Source organism: Oncorhynchus keta, chromosome 7 (genome assembly GCF_023373465.1).
Source record: "Oncorhynchus keta strain PuntledgeMale-10-30-2019 chromosome 7, Oket_V2, whole genome shotgun sequence".
Classification (NCBI taxonomy): Eukaryota; Metazoa; Chordata; class Actinopteri; order Salmoniformes; family Salmonidae; genus Oncorhynchus; species Oncorhynchus keta.
The window spans coordinates 18,057,899-18,080,252 of NC_068427.1; the positions used below are offsets into that span (position 1 = coordinate 18,057,899).

Sequence of the window (22,354 nt, forward strand, 5' to 3'; positions counted from 1 at the left end):
GAAGGCTTACAAAACTGACTCAGTTACAGCAGCTCTGTCAGGAGGAATGGGTCAAAATCCACCCAAAAGTTTGATCCAAGTTAAAGTTTAAAGGCAATGCTACTGTAACAGTATAACTTCCGTCCCTCTCCTCGCCCCTACCCGGGCCCGAACCAGGGACCCTCTTCACACATCAACAACTGACACCCACGAAGCATCATTACCCATTGCCCCACAAAAGCTGCGGCCCTTGCAGAGCAAGGTGAACCACTACTTCAAGGTCTCAGAGCAAGTGACGTCACCGATTGAAATGCTATTAGCGCGCACCACCGCTAACTAGCTAGCCATTTCACATCCGTTACACTCAATGAGTATTTGGTAGTGTATGTAAACTTCTGATCCACTTGGAATGTGATGAAAGAAATGTGATGAAAGAAATTGTATTGAGAACACATACATAGGTAAGACATAACTGTTGAACTTCAGAAAAAAGTATGTCTTGCTGACAGCATATTCCAGCACCTCACTCCTCTCTCGACTCAAGACACTTAAGGGGCTAGTGCTGAAAATCTTATTCACATCTGTTCAGCTCTTGAAAACTATAGTAGACATTTTACAGTAAATATAGTTTGTCACAGAAAATGAATCAAGAAAACCTTTCCATTTTCAACTTTAAATTAACAAACTCCATGGGGACAATATTTTACCCTGAATTGATGGTCATTGGGTCCCATGAAAACTTCCTCTGAGTTAACCCTTACAACATTTATTATTTGTTTTTCTTCTGGTGAAAGAGAGGCGGACCAAAATGTAGCGTGGTAGTTATTCATGTTTTTAATAAAGACGACTATACATGAACAGACTATACATGAACAGACTATACATGAACAGACTATACATGAACAGACTATACATGAACAGACTATACAAAACAAGAAAAAATTAAAACCTAAACAGTCCTATCTGGTGCAAACACAGAGACAGGAACAATCACCCACAAAACCCAACACAAAACAGGCTACCTAAATATGGTTCCCAATCGGAGACAATGACTAACCCCTGCCTCTGATTGAGAACCATATCAGGCCAAACATAGAAATAGACAAACCAGACACACAACATAGAATGCCCACCCAGCTCACGTCCTGACCAACACTAAAACAAGGAAAACACATACGAACGATGGACAGAACGTGACAGAGTTTAATAAAAAATTGCCTAGTAATGATCATAGCTCATCTCAATATTATGCTAATTCCTGGAAAAGTTACTCCCGGTTTGTCTTGAATCTGACAGACGAGGCTCTACCAAATACAAGTGTAATATGCTCCTCTGATTCCAGGCCTGGTCCAGAAATATTTCCTCCCTAATTCCTGGAAAAGTTACTCCCGGTTTGTCTTGAATCTGACAGACGAGGCTCTACCAAATACAAGTGTAATATGCTCCTCTGATTCCAGGCCTGGTCCAGAAATATGTCCTCCCTCCTAATCTCAGCACTCGGAACCAAATAAGCTCAGGCTGTCTCAAGAGACTACTCCCTCCAATCCCTCCCTCTTTGAGGTTTGCAGATCTGAGGGAATCAAATAGGTGAAAGCAATATGGCAGAGGCTTTCCAGAGCAATGAAATGATTATCTTGCTCCATAAGGTTGTGTGACAAATTGACACGGCTTCCCCTTCCCCTATCGCTTCTGTAATATGCTGAGCCTTCTGAGTTCCATCTTGGATACAGCTGCTCTGCCACCTCCTCTACGTTGATATTATAACCTAACACAGCAGGCGTAGAAAGACTCTTGAGTGGATTTCCTGCTTCAGCTTTTCAGGGGAAAATGCTGTATCCCTGAAAACCGGATGTTAGCCTGTTCTGGCGAGTCTGCATCGGCTGCTGTTATTATAAAAGGAGAATCAAACTGTTACTCCTTTCATTTCTGAGGGCCCATCAATCAAAAGTCACCTGCCTAAGAGCATTTAAACAACGTTATTACATGTTTTCTGTTCAGATTTCCTATCACCTTTCGACAATGATAATGTTCCATGAACTCTATTCTTGTGCTTCTAATAAAACGTTGCCTTTCAGACCCTGCTAGGTTTGGTGCCTTGAAGACAATAAAACAGCACTTTAACAGTCCTGCTTAGCAACCACTCCAGGGAGGGTGTGGGGAGGGAAGAGCAAAACAGTTTTAAACAAACAAAGCTTTTCTTGTCTGTTTCTTCTCATCTTTGCTCTAATTCTGATCTTGTTGTTTAAGTAACAAGAACGTATCATTCATCATTCAAAAGATGGGAACAAGGGTGTAGTTTTCAGAGCCACAAATGCCTGTGATTGGATGGTTATGAGAGAGGACTGACAAAAGGGGGAGGAAAATTAGGGTTGCCAAGCATTCTTCTCACTTAAAGCTGTAACTACCCAAAAAAGCACTCGTGCAGTCTGGGTTGGGTCTGCCTTGCTCGCTGCTTATTGGAAGTGTTCTCTGGCTACATGGTACAGTGATAACCTGGGCATTTCTCATCCCTTTTTTCCCGCTTTGTGCACAAGTAGAGCCTATGTCTTTGTTGTAGACATGATGAGCTTTGTGCATTCAAGGATTTGCCTTTTTCTGGTTGTCTCTGTGGCTCAGGTTTTGTTTGTGAAATGCCAGGATGGAAACAGTGGTAAGTACATCCTTGCTAATTTATTTTAACAATTAATTGCTGATTGGTGTAGCATTAAGAGTGTGGCTGTTGGTTCCAAGATGAGTTGAACTTTAAACATGATCTTGTTGGATTAGGACTTGATTTTTTTTCTTCTGTTGTTGAATTTGAACATTTATCTGTGAAGAGCCTCATTTGGTTCAAATTGTTGGATGTTAAGGTAGTTCTGGAGTGTGTTCTGCTAAATACAGATAACAATTAAACAATTAAACATAACGCATAAATAATAATAATGTATTACATTCGTAATGCACTTTTCATTATTGAGTGTTTTTGTTGTTACCAAATGGAAGAAAAAAATGTTTATTGAATTGGATCTGTTTTTGCCAAAGTAGATAGCAAGGACATGACAAATAGAATTTTCACCTTTATCTTTTTTTTTGGGGGGGGGGGTCTTTTTTACGTTCTCATGGATAGCAGCTGAAGACACAGTGAAGGTATGGAACATGTAAGATACATGTCTGTAAAGGATGATTGACACAGACCTTAGCTGGCAGGACCTCAAAAATGAATTCCAGTTTTGGATGAGAGTAACTATAGTGTGGATTATCTTAAAGCGGGAAATCAGCTCTCAATCATATACTGTACTGTCCTGTTTGGACATACAGTATGTCAGTGATTTCCAGTGATGTTACATGTTAATCTAAGGTGCCAGAAGAAAGCCCTGAGAGAGAAAAGAAGTGCCAGAGTACTAACTTTATTCCTCATCTCTTGTTCATTAAGTGTTACCAGCAACCAGATTTGTTTTCTCTGCATTCTACATCTGCCTAGACTATTTCAACACCATGTGTCTCGGATGGAACATAGCTTGCATTCTAATGCAGAGTCATTGGAGCTCTCTATAGGTAGCCTACAGACTAGCGACCCAGCACTTAAAAACCCAGAGCTGAGTGTTACTGTTGTAGTCACTTTATGTTTTTTCAATGCCATGATGTCATGGAATATTGTTCAGTGTATGATGTCATGAGGGGAAAACCATAAAGCAGATTACTGAAAAGGATCTCTGTGGCCCTTGAGTGGCCCCTGTTTTCAGCTCAGTGAGCTGTCAAAACAATGTTTGATTTGTAGCTTAAATTCAATTGGAGTTTGTTTTCCAAGTACCCATAGATACTGTATTTGTTCGATTTAAAAAAAAAGTAATTCACCCAAAACATGACATCGGAGTAACCTAGATAGGGAGCCCTCTTGTGGTGGAATGAACAGGAACTTTAAAATTCCTGGTTTACATCTGTGCATGTATGAAGTGTAATGATGTTCAACATGTCGGCACATTTTGTGTTGAACTAATTACCGCCATTTCAATGATGTTGCTATAGAGCCATCTCTTCCATAGTATGTATTACTTTAGCTATTATAGGAATATATGGCCAACTGTGAAGCCTGACAAGATGTGAAAATAAATCCAATACTCTTGAAATACGCCATATTTAAGTAGGGCCCCTGACCTAATGCCTCTTCAAAATGGACGACTGGTGATGACTCCTCGGAGGAAAATGATCTTCCTCGCATTTTATTCAATTTCAGAGCACTAGTCCCAGAGGGTCTATAGTTTTCCCCTCTGCTCTCGGTGGATGAAAGGGTTTCCATATTTGTCCATATGAAACAAGGCACTGAGAACCTGAACTCATGTTCCCACAGAACATTGACAAATTATGTCAGCCCAGGGAGAAGACCATCAAAAATGTATTCCTGTCAAAGCAGCAGAATGTTGACTGCTTTTGAGGGATGTTTTAGTATATGGCTTCATTAAATTACTATGTTAAGTATAGAGAGTTGGTCAGTGTTGAATGGATTACAATCTAAGCTACTTTACATCATTATGAGCAGGAAGGCATAGCCATCCAATTTTCCAAGGTGTTTATGAGTCCTTAGAACGTCAGCAACAAATCCCTGTATTTAGAACTTTGTCATTTCAAGAACCCATCAAACTCTGTTTGACACTCTGAGTCAGAACCAGACTACAGATGCAGTATCTTAATTTGGTCATACTCACAGACCAGGGGAGGAGGGCATTAATCAGAGAGGCAACAAAGAGACCAAAGATAACCCTGAATGAGCTACAATGCTCCACAGCGGAGATTGGAGTATCTGTCCATAGGACCACTTTAAGCCGTACTCTCCACAGAACTTGGCTTTACAGCAGAGTGGCCAGAAAAAAAGATGTTGCTTAAAGAAAAAAGTAGGGGAAGACTCTCCAAACATATGGAAGAAGGTACTCTGGTCAGATGAGACTAAAATTGAGCTTTTTGGCCATCAAGGAAAACGCTATGTCTGGTGCAAACACAACACCTCTCATCACCCCGAGAATACCACCACCGTGAATCATGGTGGTGGCAGCATCATGCTGTGGGGATGTTTTTCATCGGCAGGGACTAGGAAACTGGTCAGAATTAAAGGAAGGATGGATGGCGCTAAATACAGGGAAATTCTTGAGGGAAACCTGTTTCAGTCTTCCACAGATTTGAGACTGGGACAGAGGTTCACCTTCCAGCAGGACAATGCCCCTAAGCATACTGTTAAAGCAACACTTGAGTGGTTTAAGGGGAACATTTAAATGTCTTGGAATGGCCTAGTCAAAGCCTAGACCTCAATCCAACTGAGAATATGTGGTATGACTTAAAGATTACGGTACACCAGCGGAACCCATCCAACTTGAAGGAGCTGGAGCAGTTTTGCCTTGACGAATGGGCAAAAATCACAGTGGCCAGATGTGTCACTCTTATAGAGACTTACCCCAAGAGACTTGCAGCTGTAATTGCTGCAAAAGGTGGCTCTATAAAGTATTGACTTTGGGGTGATGAATAGTTATTAATGCTCAAGTTGTCAGTTTTTTATTTATTTCTTGTTTGTTTCACAATAAAAAAATATTTTGCATCTTCAAAGTGGTAGGCACATTGTGTAAATCAAATAATACAAATCCCCCCAAAAATCTATTTTAATTCCAGGTTGTAAGGCAACAAAATAGGAAAAATGCCAAGGGGATGAATACTTTCGCAAGCCACTGTAATTATAATCCACATAACACTTCACATTTCCTGTTTCTGCAGGATTATTTTCCTGCTGTGTGAAACTGACTTTAAATTGAGATCTGTGTATTGCAATCATATAAAGATTCTATGAAAAATAAAGTCTCTAATGTGGTGACAGCAATGAGCTGCTGAATATGTTGAGGTGTTACTGAGGAAACTCTAGACACACCCAATGATTCATTGTGCTCTTTTGCACATTTTAAAGGCTCTTTGTCAAAAGTGTAAATGTATTGTATAAAATTCCAAGATTTGTTTTCAGTTTAGTAAGCATATAAGCATATATGATCTATAATATTCAGTGTGACTGGGTTTAATTTAGATTTTATATGGAGAAAATGCCAACTTGAAGTTCGGTGTGGTTGAATGTTGATGATAGTGAGTAATTGGAATATAACAGTAATATGTATCTGTTCTGTAAAAAAAGACTGTAACCATGAAGAGGACGGTTGTGGAGGGTATTAAAGTGTTTTTTAAAATAAACTGGCTATATTTCTGAGAGGAGGGAGAGACTTGGAAAGAATTTGGGAGAGTTCAGGATGAACCTTTGAAGGCTGAAAACAGGTTTAGAGCAAATGTTTGAAATCCAAATGTTGAGTTTAACAGTTTTAGATTAATGTCATACTGTATGGGTATGCGCTTGTTGGAAGTTTGCTTGCTGAAGGGTCTCAAACTCTTGATAGTCTTGTGACAAACGAGTGGTGAAAACTTGGCACCCACAATGCAAACACCATCGTTCCTCTGACAGGTAGATCTTTACTGGCACAATACAAGATGTCCTGTAAGTCTTTTTCTGAGTAGATACTGTGCAAGGATCACTGTCCCAAGTAACCAAAAGCAGCAGTTCGTGCCCAACAGTAGAGCTGTGAGAAGCCATTCAAGAATATGTTAGTGTGTGAACACTCCCCCTCCCAAAGGGCAGCCTGCAAAACATTTGCAAAGATGGCCACTTAACACTGTACGTCAAAGGGACTTCACTTTTTACATTAAACCATTTTAACCCTTGTGGAACCTTCTTTTCATTTACTTATAACTTTATACTTTATACTTTATACTAGATTTGTTCTTTTTCATGAACCTTTTGGTATTTATTTAGGACAAATGCCAAAGAGGCTGATTAACTTTCTCTCTCTCTCTTCTGAATCAAGAAACCTATACAGTATGAGGTAACTTTGACTCGCAAATCGGTTCCAGGTGTTATTGCCACATCAGTTACAATGCATCAAATGGACGGTTTTCTCCGCAAACACTAAATGTCCAAACTTGAATTCAACCAGGTCCACCAGACATGACACTGATTAGAACCATGTGCTGCATTTTTGCCATATGACTTGATTACATGCAACTTTTATTCCCCGTGTTGGACTAAAATAAATCCAGATTGTACTTTGTGGGTTACATCTCAACCAGAGTGCCAGATATCCTTGTTTTATCAACTGCCTGGTATGATAGCCCATGGCATTGAACCTGGATGACTCAGCGGCACCACAGACTGACGGAGCAGATAGATGTTTAATGCAGCTTGTGCCCAAGAGGCCACTACTTATAAACCAAATGATGGCAGTCAGCAAACGGTGGAGTGGAGGGGGGATGATTTCCAGATGTTAAAACAGTTGCTTTGGCAGTATTTGGAAAGTATTAAAACAAGCATATTGGCTGAAAGGAAGGAGACTGGGGAGGAAGTTATAGAGCTGATGTAAGATGTGGTGTGTCAGGGTATGGCTTGGGGCCTAGGTGATGTGGAAATTGTGGATATGTAGGTTCATTGCTTAAGGGCGGGAGCCCCCTCTCCTCTTTCCAGCTCCCAAGCTTTTAAAGTGAGAAAACGTCAATTTTGCACATGTTGCGTCAGCTCTGAATGGCACTTCATTCTCAATCGTCTCTGAGATCCATTCAACAACCTGTCCAGACAAGATGGTCTGTTAGCATCTGCTTCGTTCAAGAACACAAACTGGCTGGCAAATGGTGTGCGTCTGTCGTTTTGAGTTGCCTTTGCAGGTTTTGAATGTTTATACAGCTGGTTGTATTTTGTCAGAGGAGATCAGGAGGGGTGTCTGCCCTCTGGAGTTGATCCACTGGAGGTTGGCAGTCTTAAATATACTGTTCTCTTCCACTAAGCGTGTTCTCTATTTGTCCCCTGGTGACCATTTCAAAGCCTGCGTAATTGGTTTAAATCGTCCAATTTCATGATATGTCATGTCACATTATGGGAGGGTCTGCCATGCAGGTTCAATGCTTGAGACCCAGGTAATGAGATAGTACTACATACCTGGGTTGAAACAGTATTTGTTTAAGCTGTGCTTGGTTGAGCTTGCCTGGCATAATGAAACCAATAGTCCCAAAAGTGCCCATCTGGCACTCAGGCAGAAGTCAAATATTTGAGACACTATTTGAACCCAGTTCTGCAGCACAACTAAACATATACTTTCCTGAATTGGTCATTGCAATTATTAAACCATTATACTCATTAGATACTGATTGTATGATGTCAGAAGTGGTTTCCTAAAGCGTCTGCTAAATGGCATATATTATTATTATTATTATTCTTGTCTGTACTGTGCCTTCTGTGCCCGATGTTTGAGTACATGTGGCCTGCACAAACCTAAATTCTAGGCTTGATTCTGTGGTTAAGGTCTATGGTTGCTGTCTGCAAAGACTAGTAGGTGGCAATGGTCATGGTGGTCATGTTTAGGTTCCATGCTCTTGTTGTGTAGGAAACTTAATTGACAGCTGACTGGGGTTAAGAGGTAGGTTCCTTCCATGTACATGGTCCTCCTCTCGTGTGTCAACATGGAACAGTTTTAAATCGGTGGAGGCTGCTGAGGGGAGGAAGGCTCATAATAATGGCTTGAACGGCGCGAATGGAATGGCATCAGACACATTGAAAACATGTTTGCTACCATTCCACTTATTCCACTCCAGGCATTACCACGAGCCCGTCTTCCCCAATGAAGTTACCACCAACCTCTTCTGTTTTAAACATATCACACATATGGAAACCACATTTGACTCCATTCGATTAATTCCATTCCAGTCATTACAATGAGCCCATCCTCCTATAGCTCCTCCCACCAGCCTCTGCAGAGCACTTACCCAGAAGAACATCTAGTGGCTCAGTCAGGTACACGACACAGTATATGACTAATGAATAAAGGAATGGAAGTCGAATGGAAGTCAGACAGACTGATATGTGTTAGCTCCCTTTCAACTCAGCTTGTCCCCCCATGTTTGCTCAATATTTGGGTATTCATTTTATTGGCCTTAACAACTCCATTCAACTATTTAAATCAGGTGCCAGTTGCTCGTCTGTTTTCTTGCCTATGTAGGGCATGATCTAATTTTTTCAGAAGGTAAAAATTCACAGGTGAAAGTTTACTGGCTCAAGTGAAAAGGGTTCCAATGTTGTCAGTTAGCATGACAAATATATGACCCTTCCATGAGTAGTTTAGATTCTTCAATTACCTGAATGATTTTCACTGAGGCACTATTATGTTGGCTAATTTGCTAATGTGGACATCAAATGTAAACTCTGTTTGCATGACTTTGAGACCCAAAGAGCTATATAGACAACATAATTAGGGTCGGGACGATACCAGTATCGCATTAAATTTCGTGGCAAGGAAGCAAAACATGAAGAGGATTTCACTAAATTTAGGAAAACAGCCCTAATGTTGGAAACAAACATCATTATTTTGTCATCCAAGGTCACATTTATTTATTTCCCAAGCTATAGTGCACAACAGCTTACATATAGCAGGTTTTTAAAGGGCCAAAGAGTAAGGTCCGCTTCGTGTTTTCATTTTTGCCATGGCAAAACATATTGCGATGCAGATTGCATGATTCTAGAGTTCCTGGTCAAATACCAGAACAGATTTGCCAAATGGATGTTTCGGGTGATTTGGAACACATATGTTCAGAGAATTTCTTGGCATTGAGTCAAGCCAAGGATTCCAACTGTTCTGTGTCTACTGTACTATTTCTGACTGCTAAGGTTCTGGTAGGTTGTCTGTCTGTTGTTAGGTGCCATAATGGTCCAACAGCAAGTGCAGAATACTTTACTTCTCTACCAGTTCCAAGTATGACCGTTTCTGTAATGTCCCTCGCAATTACACTCATATGGTAGGAAAAGCAGATCCATTTTAGACTCAGCACAGAGATAAGTACTGAGTGCTGTGACATGTAGATTATATCAGATGTGGTGAACAATGGGATTTTAGATCAATTTCTGGCTCTCATTACTATACAATGGATCTGTTAGTTGATTAACTCTTACTGAATGACACTACTTCATACACATAATCATGAATGTACAAATGTACGATCTTAATTTGATCACTTGTTGCTGAGATATAGGTCAAATTAAGATCCTACATCTGTAATGATGCACGCATGCACATACGCACATGCACAAACACACACACTCATACAAGGCATGTGAGATCATTCTTTGGGGAGATGGTGTATCAGATATACATGTGTATCAGTTCTCTAAAGACTCAATAATAAGGGAATTTAGATTCTGCAAAACTACACAGCAATTTAAATGAAATAAACAGGATTCAACACCAGGAGTGTTAAAGGCGCTACATGTAGAATGTCTCGCCCATGTGGAAGCTAGGTGAATTGCAACAACACTACAGCTAAATATAAACAACCCCCCCCCATCCCATTTCCCAGCAATACGGAGGAAAGGTTCGTGCTATCCGACATCCCAACATTCCATCTAGCATGGACCATGGTGGAGATTATTTTACTTTCAGTTTCGTCCACTAACTTCAAACAGCCTTAAAAAATTATATATTTGTTGTTGACAGTGGTGGGAAAAGTATCACATTTTCAAAAAAGTAAAGATACCTTAATAGAAAATGACTCAAGTAAAAGTGAAAGTCATCCAGTAAAATATTACTTGAGTAAAAGTCTAAAAGTAGTTGGTTTTAAATATACTTAAGTATCAAATGTAAATGTAATTTCTAAAGTATACTTAAGTATCAAAAGTAAAAGTATATATAATTTCAAATTCCTTATATTAAGCAAACCAGGCAGCACGATTTTCTTGTTTTTAAATTGACAGATAGTCAGGGGCACACTCCAACACTCAGACATAATTTACAAGTTAAGCATTTGTGTTAGTGAGTCCGCCAGAACAGATGCAGTAGGGGTGATCCGATGTGTGAATTTAACCAGTTTCCTGCCCTGCTAAGCATTCAAAATGTAAAGAGTACTGTTGGGTGTCAGGGAAAATGTATGGAGTAGAAAGTACATCATTTTCTTTGGGAATGTAGTGGAATAAAAGTTTAAAAAGTTAAGTAAAGTATAGATACCACACAAGAAAATTACTTAAGTAGTACTTTAAAGTATTTTTACTTAAGTACTTTAAACCACTGGTTATTGACAATTCGATATTAGTCCTATATTGACACTTTGCCTGTTTGATGGTCGTCGGAGGGCATTGCGGGATTTCTTATAAGCTTCTGGGTTAGAGTCCGCTCCTTGAAAGCGGTAGCTCTAGCCTTTAGCTCAGTGGGAATGCCTGTAATACATGGTTTCTGGTTGGGGTATGTACGTACGGTCACTGTAGGGATGACGTCATCGATGCACTTATTGATGAAGCCAATGACTGATGTGGTGTGCTCCTCATTGCTTCGGGAAGAATATTCCAGTCTGTGCTTGCAAAACTGTCCTGTCGCTTAGCACCTGCTTCAACTGACCACTTTTTTTATTTACCAACTCACTGGTGCTTCCTGCTTTAATTTTTGCTTGTCAGGAGGAATCAGGAGGATAGAATTATGGTCAGAGCTTTGTCCACATCTCTATGTGTGAAGTAAAGGGGTGTAGAGTTTTTTTTCTCTCTGGTTGCACATTTAACATTCTGATAGAAATTTGGTAAAACAGATTTAAGTTTTCCCTGCATTAAAGTCCCCGGCCACTAGGAGCGCTGCCTCTGGATGAGCATTTTCCTGTATGCTTATGGCGGAAGATAGCACATTGAGTGTGGTCTTAGTGCCAGCATCGGTCTGTGATGGTAAGTAGACAGCTATGAAAAATACAGATAAACTCTCCACATTGGTTGCTCCACTAAAAGTTTTGCGAGTATGCTGCGGTACTTAGAGGTAATTTGTGGTTTAGTACGATACCCTGCGTCACCACTTCAAGATAGCGCACGGGGGAGTTAGAGCACTGATTATGCTTTTGGGGCCTACTGTGTCTCTAACTGACATGTATGGGTGATATAAACCTAAATAGAAACTGATAATTGTGCACAACTTCAGTATTATGTAGCTCACACCCGACCAGTCATGTTGTACATTGCCTGAGTGTTGCAACGGTCTAAGAGACTGCATAGCAGTGTAAGCTGTGTTGCTCCAGATGCTAGTTCAATACCTGTGCTTTCCTCGACTGGGAGACCCATGAGATAACTGTAGGTTTTTGGTTTCCCTCCCTCTAAATACAGAAAGAAATAATTCTAAATAGTAATCTGGCTTTATGTATTTACAAATTAGTAACAATGTCTCACCCCATATCCAAGAAAGGTCTTTTTCTCACTCATTTTACGTTATTTGAAAACAAAATCACCTCCAAAATATATATATTTTTAAACAAACAATTATTATTATTATTAATTTAGAATTATATAAAAGCCCCTTGGATATTCACACAGATATATTATTAACCCTATTATTAGCAGGACAATATATATTGGTCATATTGGTCATGGCTCCCGAGTGGCGCACAATGGGATTGCCTTGCAGTTCTCCAGCTGTATCCACTGAAAGTGTGCAAGGTTCAAGGCGTGAGGGCAGGGGGCACGGGATGGGCCACAGAGCCGCACACAGAAGACTGACCTACCCCATGGAGAAGGGAGGAGGAGGAAGGGAGAGGGGGGGTGGACACCCACCCTGCCACACTGCGTAGCACAGAGCAACACTTTAAGGGGCATTGCACTAAGAATGGCCCTGACTAGGGAAACTGTTCTTATTGCCAATCTGCATGTTTAAACTAAAACAATGTAACTAATGATGGCATCTTTATGCTTTCGTTAATAAAATAATGATAAAAATACTCTTTCAAAATGCTGATATTTATTTGGTTATGGATCCATAACGAATTACTATGTGATTAAAGTTCACTGAATTACAGAAATATCCTCCAATCCTCCAATCCTCTATATGTAATTATTGGAGGAGAGGCACGTCATATTTTTCTATATACTTTAGGCCGACCGTAGGTGACATGAGTCTCACTAGTGTTGAGTAATGTGCTGTTAAAAGTGGTGTAGGTCTTATTTATTTTAAAAGCAAATTGAAGTTAGAAGCAATACCCTACACCTAGTTTAGTTTCACCCTGCTCTGAGACAAGCATGGGGACTGGTCTTGATAAATCAATGATCATTGTTATTTTCACTGAATCTCCATTTGGGAAGGCAAGTCAGTTTTAAGAACAAATTCTTATTTACAAGGGCAGCCTACTCTTTCCTCCCCATTGGGGAATTGAACCCCAGTCTCCCTCATGACACAGGGATTATTTAGCTAAATTGCCAAGTACTGCAGTCTACTCCCGACAGTCAAGTTGTACAGTGCTATATCTTCCATTCCATCCTAATGGAAACCCAAAGGGTTTTTTGTATTTCTTGGAATCGATACACCATAATATTTATCAAATGAATTAAGCAACATTTCTTAAAATCAGTCCCATATACTCTTTTCTTACAAAAAAAGGTTTTAAATTCTCTAGTTCAGCAACAATTGAAAGATATCAAATTATTCTCAAAGATGCCCTCTGGTGGTCGAACTAGCACTAACAAGCATTAATGGTACCATTGGTTGGCACTTAAATAACGTGCCATAGAATTCTGCGGCCCCACGCAAGCTATGTTGCAGTACCAACTTTTAAAGGATGAACCACTGTAGGTAGATAGTGTGGTCTACAGCTTATCATGAGATACTCTACCTCAGGCAAGCAAAACCTTGAGACTTCCTTAGATATTGTGCACCAGCTGTTGTTTACATATATGCATAGTCCGCCACCCCTTGTCTTACCAGACGCCGCTGTTCTATCCTGCTGATGCAGCGTATAACCAGCCAGCTGTATGTTGATAATGTCTTCGTTCAGCCACGACTCCATGAAGTATAAGATATTACCGTTTTTAGTGTCCCGTTGGTAGTTTAATCTTCCTCGTAGGTTGTCGATTTTATTTTGTTAGCTAGTAGAACGGAGGGCAGAGGTGGATTATTCCATTGCCTACAAATTCTTAGAAGGCTCTTTGCGCAAATGACGGGGATTTGGGCCTGTTCCCGGGAAAGCAGTATGTTGTTCATGTCTGGCTCGTCGAACTCGTTAAAGGAAAAAAAAAAGCTGTTCGCTGTTCTGATGTCCAGAAGTTATTTTTAGTCATAAGAGATGGTAGCAGCAACATTATGTACAAAATAAGTTACAAACAACGGGGAAAAACGAACATAAAACACAATCGGTTAGGAGCACGGCGCCGTCTTCCTTCATCTTTGTATCTGTGCCATTATAGCATCCGTCACAGAAATGGCAGCGCCATTGAGGTTATCTCCATTTTATAGAATTCAATTTTCTTCTTCACGATTGGCTGATCCCTCCTGATGGCCCAGTTGGAGATGACTCCAACAGGGTCACCGGGAGGGATCAGCCAATGAAGTTGGAAGCCCCACTGAGTTAACTACATTAAATGGTGGAAGCCTTTTGGCCACTAGAGGCCTCTATCATTCTCTTTTCGCTTGCCCCAGTATGCCATTGTTAGTTGTGCACGAGGGGTAGATGACCACACTTTATAGTGATGCAAATATAAGTGAGGGAAGGTGCCATTGTGAAACAGAAATTTGCATTTTAAATTATGATTTTGTATTGGCCCAAAAAGTTATTGTGAAACACTTTCATTCCACTATTACTGAAGATATATTATGAACGTTTTCTGAAATTACAATGCTAAAATTCTACATCTCCTTTAAAAGCAACACTTTCTTAGTGTTTATATTGATCTAGGTGTTATGAAATTTACATTTTTAGCTATGTTCATATTTGAAATCAACACTAAGCAGTAAGTGCTTTCTTACAGTGTTAATCCATATACCAATGACACTTTTCAGTGTTGTCAGCCATAACTCTCAGGGTGTTGGGAAATTAACATTTATAGCAGTATTTTGGGGGATGTTGTTTTAACACTGTATGTTGAAAACTGAACTTATATTAATATTTCACAGGGTGCCTTTTTGAGTGAATTGTAGAGTTTCCACTCATGGCTGTATTTATTAGTGACAGAGACATGGTTATGGAATTCTTATGGCTTTCACCAAATGAGTACCTAGGCAAATGCTATCATTAAACTGTAACTTGATGATACCTACATCAGGTATTACCTTGATTGGCTAAATTGTATGTAAAACAGTGGTGTTAGTAAACTACTGGTTTACAGGCCACATCAGGCCTGCAAGTCACATTATGCTGCTGTGTAATTCCTTTGTAGTTCTTTTCACCTGCAACCTGCATTCAGAAAGTTGATAAGAAGACCTAAACCACTTAAACTGGAACAACCATTTCAGTAACGGGCACAATATATTTAACTAGCTGTTTGGATTAGTTTAGAAAATGTGGGATATTTTTTTTTGTGGGGGGGGTACTTTTTTGCACAATGTACGACTGTTTTGTCAGACAGTCACAAACCGATGTCCATTCATCTCCCAACAAGCAGACTACACAGTAAGCCAGACCAATGTGAATGTCTGACCATGGAAATGTCTGCGAGTTTCACTGTGAGTCATGGGTACTAGGAAACTAAATTGGATGATTTCACCAGAGTTGCTATGATTTGAAAGAGCCGGGCTGTTAACTGATACGTTTGGTTTGTTTAATAACTTTGAAAATCTCACAGGCGGTGTTGCCTTTTCTTATGCAGAGATGTCATATTATAACTACTTTATATGACACATTATACATTAGATGTGACATTTAACCACATGACATAGACTTATTAACCTATACAACAGCCATTAAGAAAGATTGATGGCTGTTTTCAGCGATCAAACATCTGAAAGCAGTCATTTACTGGCAAAATAAAAAGACTCCGTGAGTGAAGTATTATTGAGTGCAGCTTTTGGATGCTTGCTGTAAATGTGTGCAGTGCTCAAAGCGGTTCCACATGTGTTTTCTGTGGGGAACAATTGCTTGCAAAATTGCCTCATAATTGCCATCGTGAAAAGACAAACTATATACATTTTCCGTTCAAGCTTTGCTTAATAGGACGTGGAGGATCTCTAGTTAACACAGCATCTACACAACCGTACAGGGTTTCTGGCTCCAGTCATACAAATCTTTATTCACCCACCTAGACTCAGCGAGGCCACTAAAGTAGTTGATATCTGGTTTTAATGGTTTTATCTGACTGATGACGTGGTCGTGCTGTCTTTTCCATCCCCAGTTATGTGTGTTGGCAGGTTATTAAGGTGTGTGTGTGTGTGTTTGGTTTTACTATCCTTGTGGGGACCAGAAGTCCTCACAAGGGTAGTAAAACAAGGAACATTCAGACATTTCGCTGGTTCCCACAAGGAAAAATACTATTTTAGGTTTAGAGGTTAGGTGTAGGGTTACAATTAGGGTTAGGGCTACAATTAGGGTTAGGGTATTAGGGTAAGGGTTAAGACATATGGTTGAGTTTAGGGTTAGGAGATCAGGTTGGGGTTAAGTTTAGGGTTAAGGTTTAGGGTAAGGGGTTATGGAAAATGGGAATCAATTGTTAAGTCCCCACAAAGATAGTAAAACAGATATGTGTGTGTGTGTGCATGTGTGTGTGTGTGTGGTTTTACTATTCTTGTGTGGACCAGAAGTCCTCACAAGAATAGTAAAACAAGGAAAATTCAGACATTTCGCTGGTTCCCACAAGGAAAAGGGCTATTTTAGGCTTAGGGGTTAGGTTTAGGGTTACAATTTTGGTTAGAATTAGGGTTAGAGGTAGGAGTTAAGGTTAGGTTTAGGGTTGGGTTGGGTTTGGTTGGGGGGGGCTGTGCTTGTGTGTGCATCCATGCGTGCATATGTGGTGGGATAGCTTTGTGTAGCACATGTTGTCCAGGGCAGATTCCTTCTCTCTCAGTCCAGTCTCCTCCCCACAGGCTGGGCTAGCTCCATCACAGGAAGCCCTGTCACAGCGGAATTTCCTCTGGAAGAGTTCCGTGCTTGCTCTCTGGGATGGGGCTATTCATATCCACAGTCGTTTATCCCCCTGTAAAACCTTGGAGAGATAAAGGAAACGTTTATTTTGGGTCTATGCAGATATGTGTTAAGAGGATGTATTACTTAGATTCTATAATCTAGAGTTCAAGCCTTCTGTTTGATTTAAGCATACCATTTGGAGCATGATATTATTGGCCTACCAATCATGTTGTTTTGATTGCAACAATGTTAATGCTTTTGGGAGTGGGTGAGTCAACCATTTTGGTGTATATACTGTACCTCAGCATCAATAGGATTTATTACTGGTTATCCATGTAATTAGGTCTATTTCTAAAAGGAGATATGGATGAACTCTCCCTTTAAAACTGAAGAACATACTTGTTTCCTAATGGGAAAAGGTCCACCCTACTCTGAATTCAGACCAGACATTTTAGAATTGTTGAAGCTCACACAGCTGCTGATGACATATTCAGAAAATATGCAATGGTTGCTGATAGAAGGGAGGAGCTGCAGCAAACAAAGTGGAGACAACTTGCCAAGAATGAATTCAAAGTTTGGCAGTAATACATTATATTGAGAGAGTGGTTCACTTAAGTAAGTGGTGGAATATATTGATTGATTGAATGCAAACTTTACAGTTAAGAATATTTTTTTACTTTTCATAAGAGGAGAGGAAAAGAGACATTTCCTGGCCTCCATTGAGGCAGTTCTCTTTAAGTGAGTATATTTGGAATGTAACTTTCACGTCACTTTTTTTTTTACCTTACTTTCACTATGTGGTCCTTCTGTAGCTCAGTTGGTAGAGCACGGTGCTTGTAACGCCAGGGTAGTGGGTTCGATTCCCGGGACCACCCATACGTAGAATGTATGCACACATGACTGTAAGTCGCTTTGGATAAAAGCGTCTGCTAAATGGCATATACTTACTATACTTTATACACTATCAAGAGGTCAGTAGAACATATAGTTTAAAATGTTCCACCCACAGCTCTCACTCCTAGAACTCCTAGAACTTAAAGCGAGTGTGTTTGTGACTTGATGTCAACATTTAAATTATGACTTGATTTGCTCTCAAAACATGAAATTCTATTAAGTCCTTGTTTTATGTATATCTTGAGGCTGACTCTAGTCAACATTTTGGGTCTCACTACTGGGAAGTGAGAACATGCACTGTATCTTTATGCTATGTGGGATACTACAATTGCAGAATCCGTTAAAATATGGTTTTAATGCAAAAGAAATGTAAGCACCAATTGTGTGCTAGTATTTTAAAGAGAGCAATTTGGAGTCTACTCTGTATCTACAATAACATTATTTTGACTGCTCTAGATCTGTCACCACGTTTAACAGAGATATACTGTAGGGCGCCGTAAACTTGAAGGGGTCCATTTACTGATAAAGTGAAAACCATACATTATGTCACTCTCCCACCCCAGGGATTAGTTTGAGTGATGTCACCGGAGGCAAGGGGGGCTATCACTAGATTGTGGGTTGTTGTTCTTACAAACTGCCTTCTATCTCTTCTTCCTTCTTCCTCCCTGAGTTTTGGTCAGAATTCCTACACAACATATTCCCCAGTGTTAAATGAACACTGAAAGTGTGGAACCTTGTAGACACTGAACAGTGTTGAATTAACACACTGCTTACTGCAAACCTTCATTTGCATATTTCCTAAAGTGCTTACCCTTTCGAGTGAATTGTAGAGTGACTGAATTTGTTAGTGACAGACAAATGTTTTTTTCAGACATACATTTTCAGTCCTAAGTGAATATGTTATCATTAAAATGTTATTATAATTATGAAATGTAATGTACTGGACTGTTTGGATGACTCAACAGCTGGGTTGCAGACAATGGGTCACTTAGTTGGATAGTTTTTTAATGCTGGGTTATTGAAATATGACCAAGCGGGTCAGCTCAAAAGACCGGAGGTTTGGCTTAGTAGGGGTGTCGATATCGGTAAATGTCATTCTGATTCATCTGTCAGTAGAATTGCTATCACATTTTATGGCCGAACACAGACAATTGTGTCGCTTTAATAAAGCTTAAAGTAGTGTAGGAGTTCCTTAAATGCCTATGCAGATTCCAATTTGAAATCCCTCATCGGATAGTAACCACTTTGGTGCAATATTTAAATAATAATGGTAATTCAGTATTTTTGTATTAGAGTATGTAATTTGCTATAATATTCAATGAAAATTGTACATTGGTGTGTACGAACCTAACATGATCAACAGTAATTACATTTACTCTCACGGGTGGCCAAAAATAACTAAAAACACACTTGTAATAAGCCACACCTCCTGAAAAATTAACCCACATTTGGGTAATCCAAACAACTCAACATGTCGAGTTATTCACGCAATCTGTCAAATTATGATGTCTCGCAAAGTGATGTATAATTCCAATTGAAATCCAGCCAGAGAGTGGATATCCAAACTTGATCATTTTTAATCACCCGCAACCTGCATTCAGAAAGACTGCCAGCATTGAGAAGACTGAAATATGAGACTAGCTAAAGCATCTAAACTGGAACACCATTTCAGTAACGGATGCAATAAACCCAAGTAACATATTGGATTAGTTTAGAAAATGTATGTCATTTAGATTGGAGAAGCATAGATTAGTGAATCAGTCAATGTAAATCCCAAAACATAGATATTGAAACAAACAATTATTAAAAATCAACCTGCAATAGAGCATGCTGTGAAATGTGTTGTGGTTTTGGTTCAACTTTTGTTATCATCACCAACACTGGGGTTATTTTACACCAGTGAGTGTTAATTAAACACTTACAGAGGTAATTGTTATGTTTAGAGTGTAGGCCTTTAAGATAAGGCCTTATGAAATACGCATTGCATTGTGTTCAATAATAACATTTTAATGATAACATATTCACTCAGGATCTCACATGGTGAAGTCCATAGGACTGAAAATGGATGAATGCAACAGCCATGTCTCTTGTCACTAACAAATACAATTATTAGTAGTACCGCTGCATTTCACTCGAAAGGCAAGACACTAGGAAATAAAGCTTTACACCAAGTGTTAATTTAACACAATTTCAGTGTTAATTTAATGAATGAATCATTATGATTTAACACTGGAGAATTTGCCGTGAACAAAAAGCATTCCCATTCATTCCTAGACTGTGCATGACTAAAGTGCATGACTGAAGTGCATGAACGTGAATGACTAAAGTGTGCAAATTTGCGGTGCCGTTGTGAGATGTAAATATTTAGATCACATCTTTGCCTAGCCCTAGGTTGTTCTGAGCAACACACTGTCATGTAAGTCAGTGTCATTGCCAACCAGCTGCATCAACTCTGCTAGCTTTCAGACCTATCAAACAGAAGAGAGATGGAATGGAAAAGCGGGAGAGAAAGAGAGATCATTAGCATTAGAAGGAAACACCAGGCAAGGATGTTTCCCTCGCTGGGGAGAGAATATAGCATTATTGAATTATTGCGCCTCGGGGTCAAACGAAAGGTGGTGGAAGTACAGTATATGTTCAATAGCCCAGGGATGTTTCCCATGACATATATACGATGCCACATAAAACAGCTCGAAGTCTGTCCCTCCAAAAATAATGATTATGATCGAATAAGTGATTTCATCTTTTGACTGGAGTTTAGCTTATTCAAGGTTTAAGAAGTATAGCCAGATAGAGGTCCAGCTTGAGTACATTCTCTGCAGTTGTAGTTCTTTGTTCCAGAGAAGGACAATTACGAATCCACACAGAAACTTAGACAGCTCTGTGAACAAATCAAGTCCTTTGAAAATGTTTTTTAAAAACTCTGATTTGTTGTCTGCTTTGTGGCATGCATAAAGAGGGTTTGAGGTCAGCTGGAGCAGCATTACCACTGTAAAAATCTATGATTGGTTTTATCCCAAGCATCAATTAGATGTTAATTACCCAGTGCTTACTATGTTCGTAGTTCAGGGAGGCCAATGATCTGTAAAAACCCTATTGTAGAAGTAGGCCTAATCGAAGACAGGGGAGCAGTTTTCTTGAGGGATGAGTTGCAAGAGCTGCTGCTCTGTTATAAACACGCTGGTGATTGTTTACTTTTCCTATTGTCACTGATGTTTCTGGGTAGCATGTGAGCCATTTTGTTTGGTGTCAGTTGACATATTATATCCTAGGATGCGGGACATCAGTTCCCATGACTGACATGTTTTCTTAACCATTCAGTGTTATTATGTCATTTAGAATGACATCACCCTGAGCCTGATGACATGGTGCTGGTAGTGCATATTCATTATATATATATATTTTGTGTTTCTACTGTATATCAACTAAAGACATTGGGATATTGCTAAATAATAATCCCTGGTAGCCATAATGACTTCCCAACTGACATTTAAAATAGGACAGATGACAAACTATATGCCGTAGAAAGAGACCGTTGTTGGTGGAGTTGTTAGGGAAGGATCAAGTGAAGACAGGATTATCTTTCAATGATCAAATCATGTAGATTTATGCTTCTATCCCCCTCAGTTGTTCAAGTTCAGTGAGTTGTTGCAGTGAGTTGTTGCAGTGAGTTGTTGCAGTGAGTTGTTGCAGTGAGTTGTTTGAGTGAGTGTTTCTGTTAAGATCTCCATTTATATCAAACATTTACTCTCACTCCATTTTTTATGTAAAAAATATGTGCAACATCGCAGTAGACATCCCCTTACTGTTCCTCCTCTTCGCTGTAGAGCAGAGAGTTTATTCTCCCACATCTGGATATGCACTTAGTTGATATAAAACACCAGGATCCCGTGACCTTGTGTATCTGTTAAAGTGCCGGCTGGTAAACTGGAATGTTGTACGTCACCATGCAAAGTTTCCTTTGCATTGTGGGTTGTCCTCATTTGGCACTAAATCGGAAGAAATTAACTGAAACTGGGAGGAGCTACCTCCAATAAGAAACATTCATTTAAATGTTCTGTTCCAAAACGTTTTTTTTTTTTATAATTAAAAGAAAGTCTATTACATGCCCTAATATATATGAACCTGGTGTGATGTATGGATTGGCTGAGTTCTCATGCATGCAAGATGGAAGGAAGAAATTGAGCTTGAAATCACTATCGAAGTAATGAGGAAGTTCATTCCAGCTGTGTCGTAGTCAATGAGGTGCTTGTTATTGGTTTTTAAGGTGTACATTGTGTCTGTTGATATGGTGCTTGCAGTCTTTGAGGCTCACTTGACACCAAATTAATGATTGTATCTGAGTTTGATTCAGAAGGTCTGTTACAGGATAGCCTGTATGTATTCACAAAGAGAGAAACCGTGCCCAGCTACACTTAGAGTATCAACATGTTCTGCTTGGTTTGATCTAGTGTACGAGTGGACACCACCTGAGAGGATGTGGAAACCACATGTTTTACTGCTAACCCGAACACTGTAGAAATAACACGTAGTAACAAATCAAACAGGTAGTCTACACCTAATAATATTATAATATTATTATTATTATATTATTATATAT

The 22,354-nt window shown here is 39.6% G+C and overlaps 1 protein-coding gene across 1 annotated transcript in view; it reads left to right on the forward strand.

Moving 5' to 3' along the window:
* Nucleotides 1-2,383: 2,383 nt before the first annotated feature.
* Nucleotides 2,384-22,354, forward strand: part of LOC118386111 (collagen alpha-2(V) chain) — a 60,166-nt gene continuing 40,195 nt past the window's right edge. Inside the window, exon 1 of the mRNA XM_035773539.2 lies at nucleotides 2,384-2,629. Within this exon, the coding sequence (XP_035629432.2) occupies nucleotides 2,539-2,629 (91 nt within the window). The 5' untranslated portion in view covers nucleotides 2,384-2,538. The remainder of the gene's footprint in view (nucleotides 2,630-22,354) is intronic.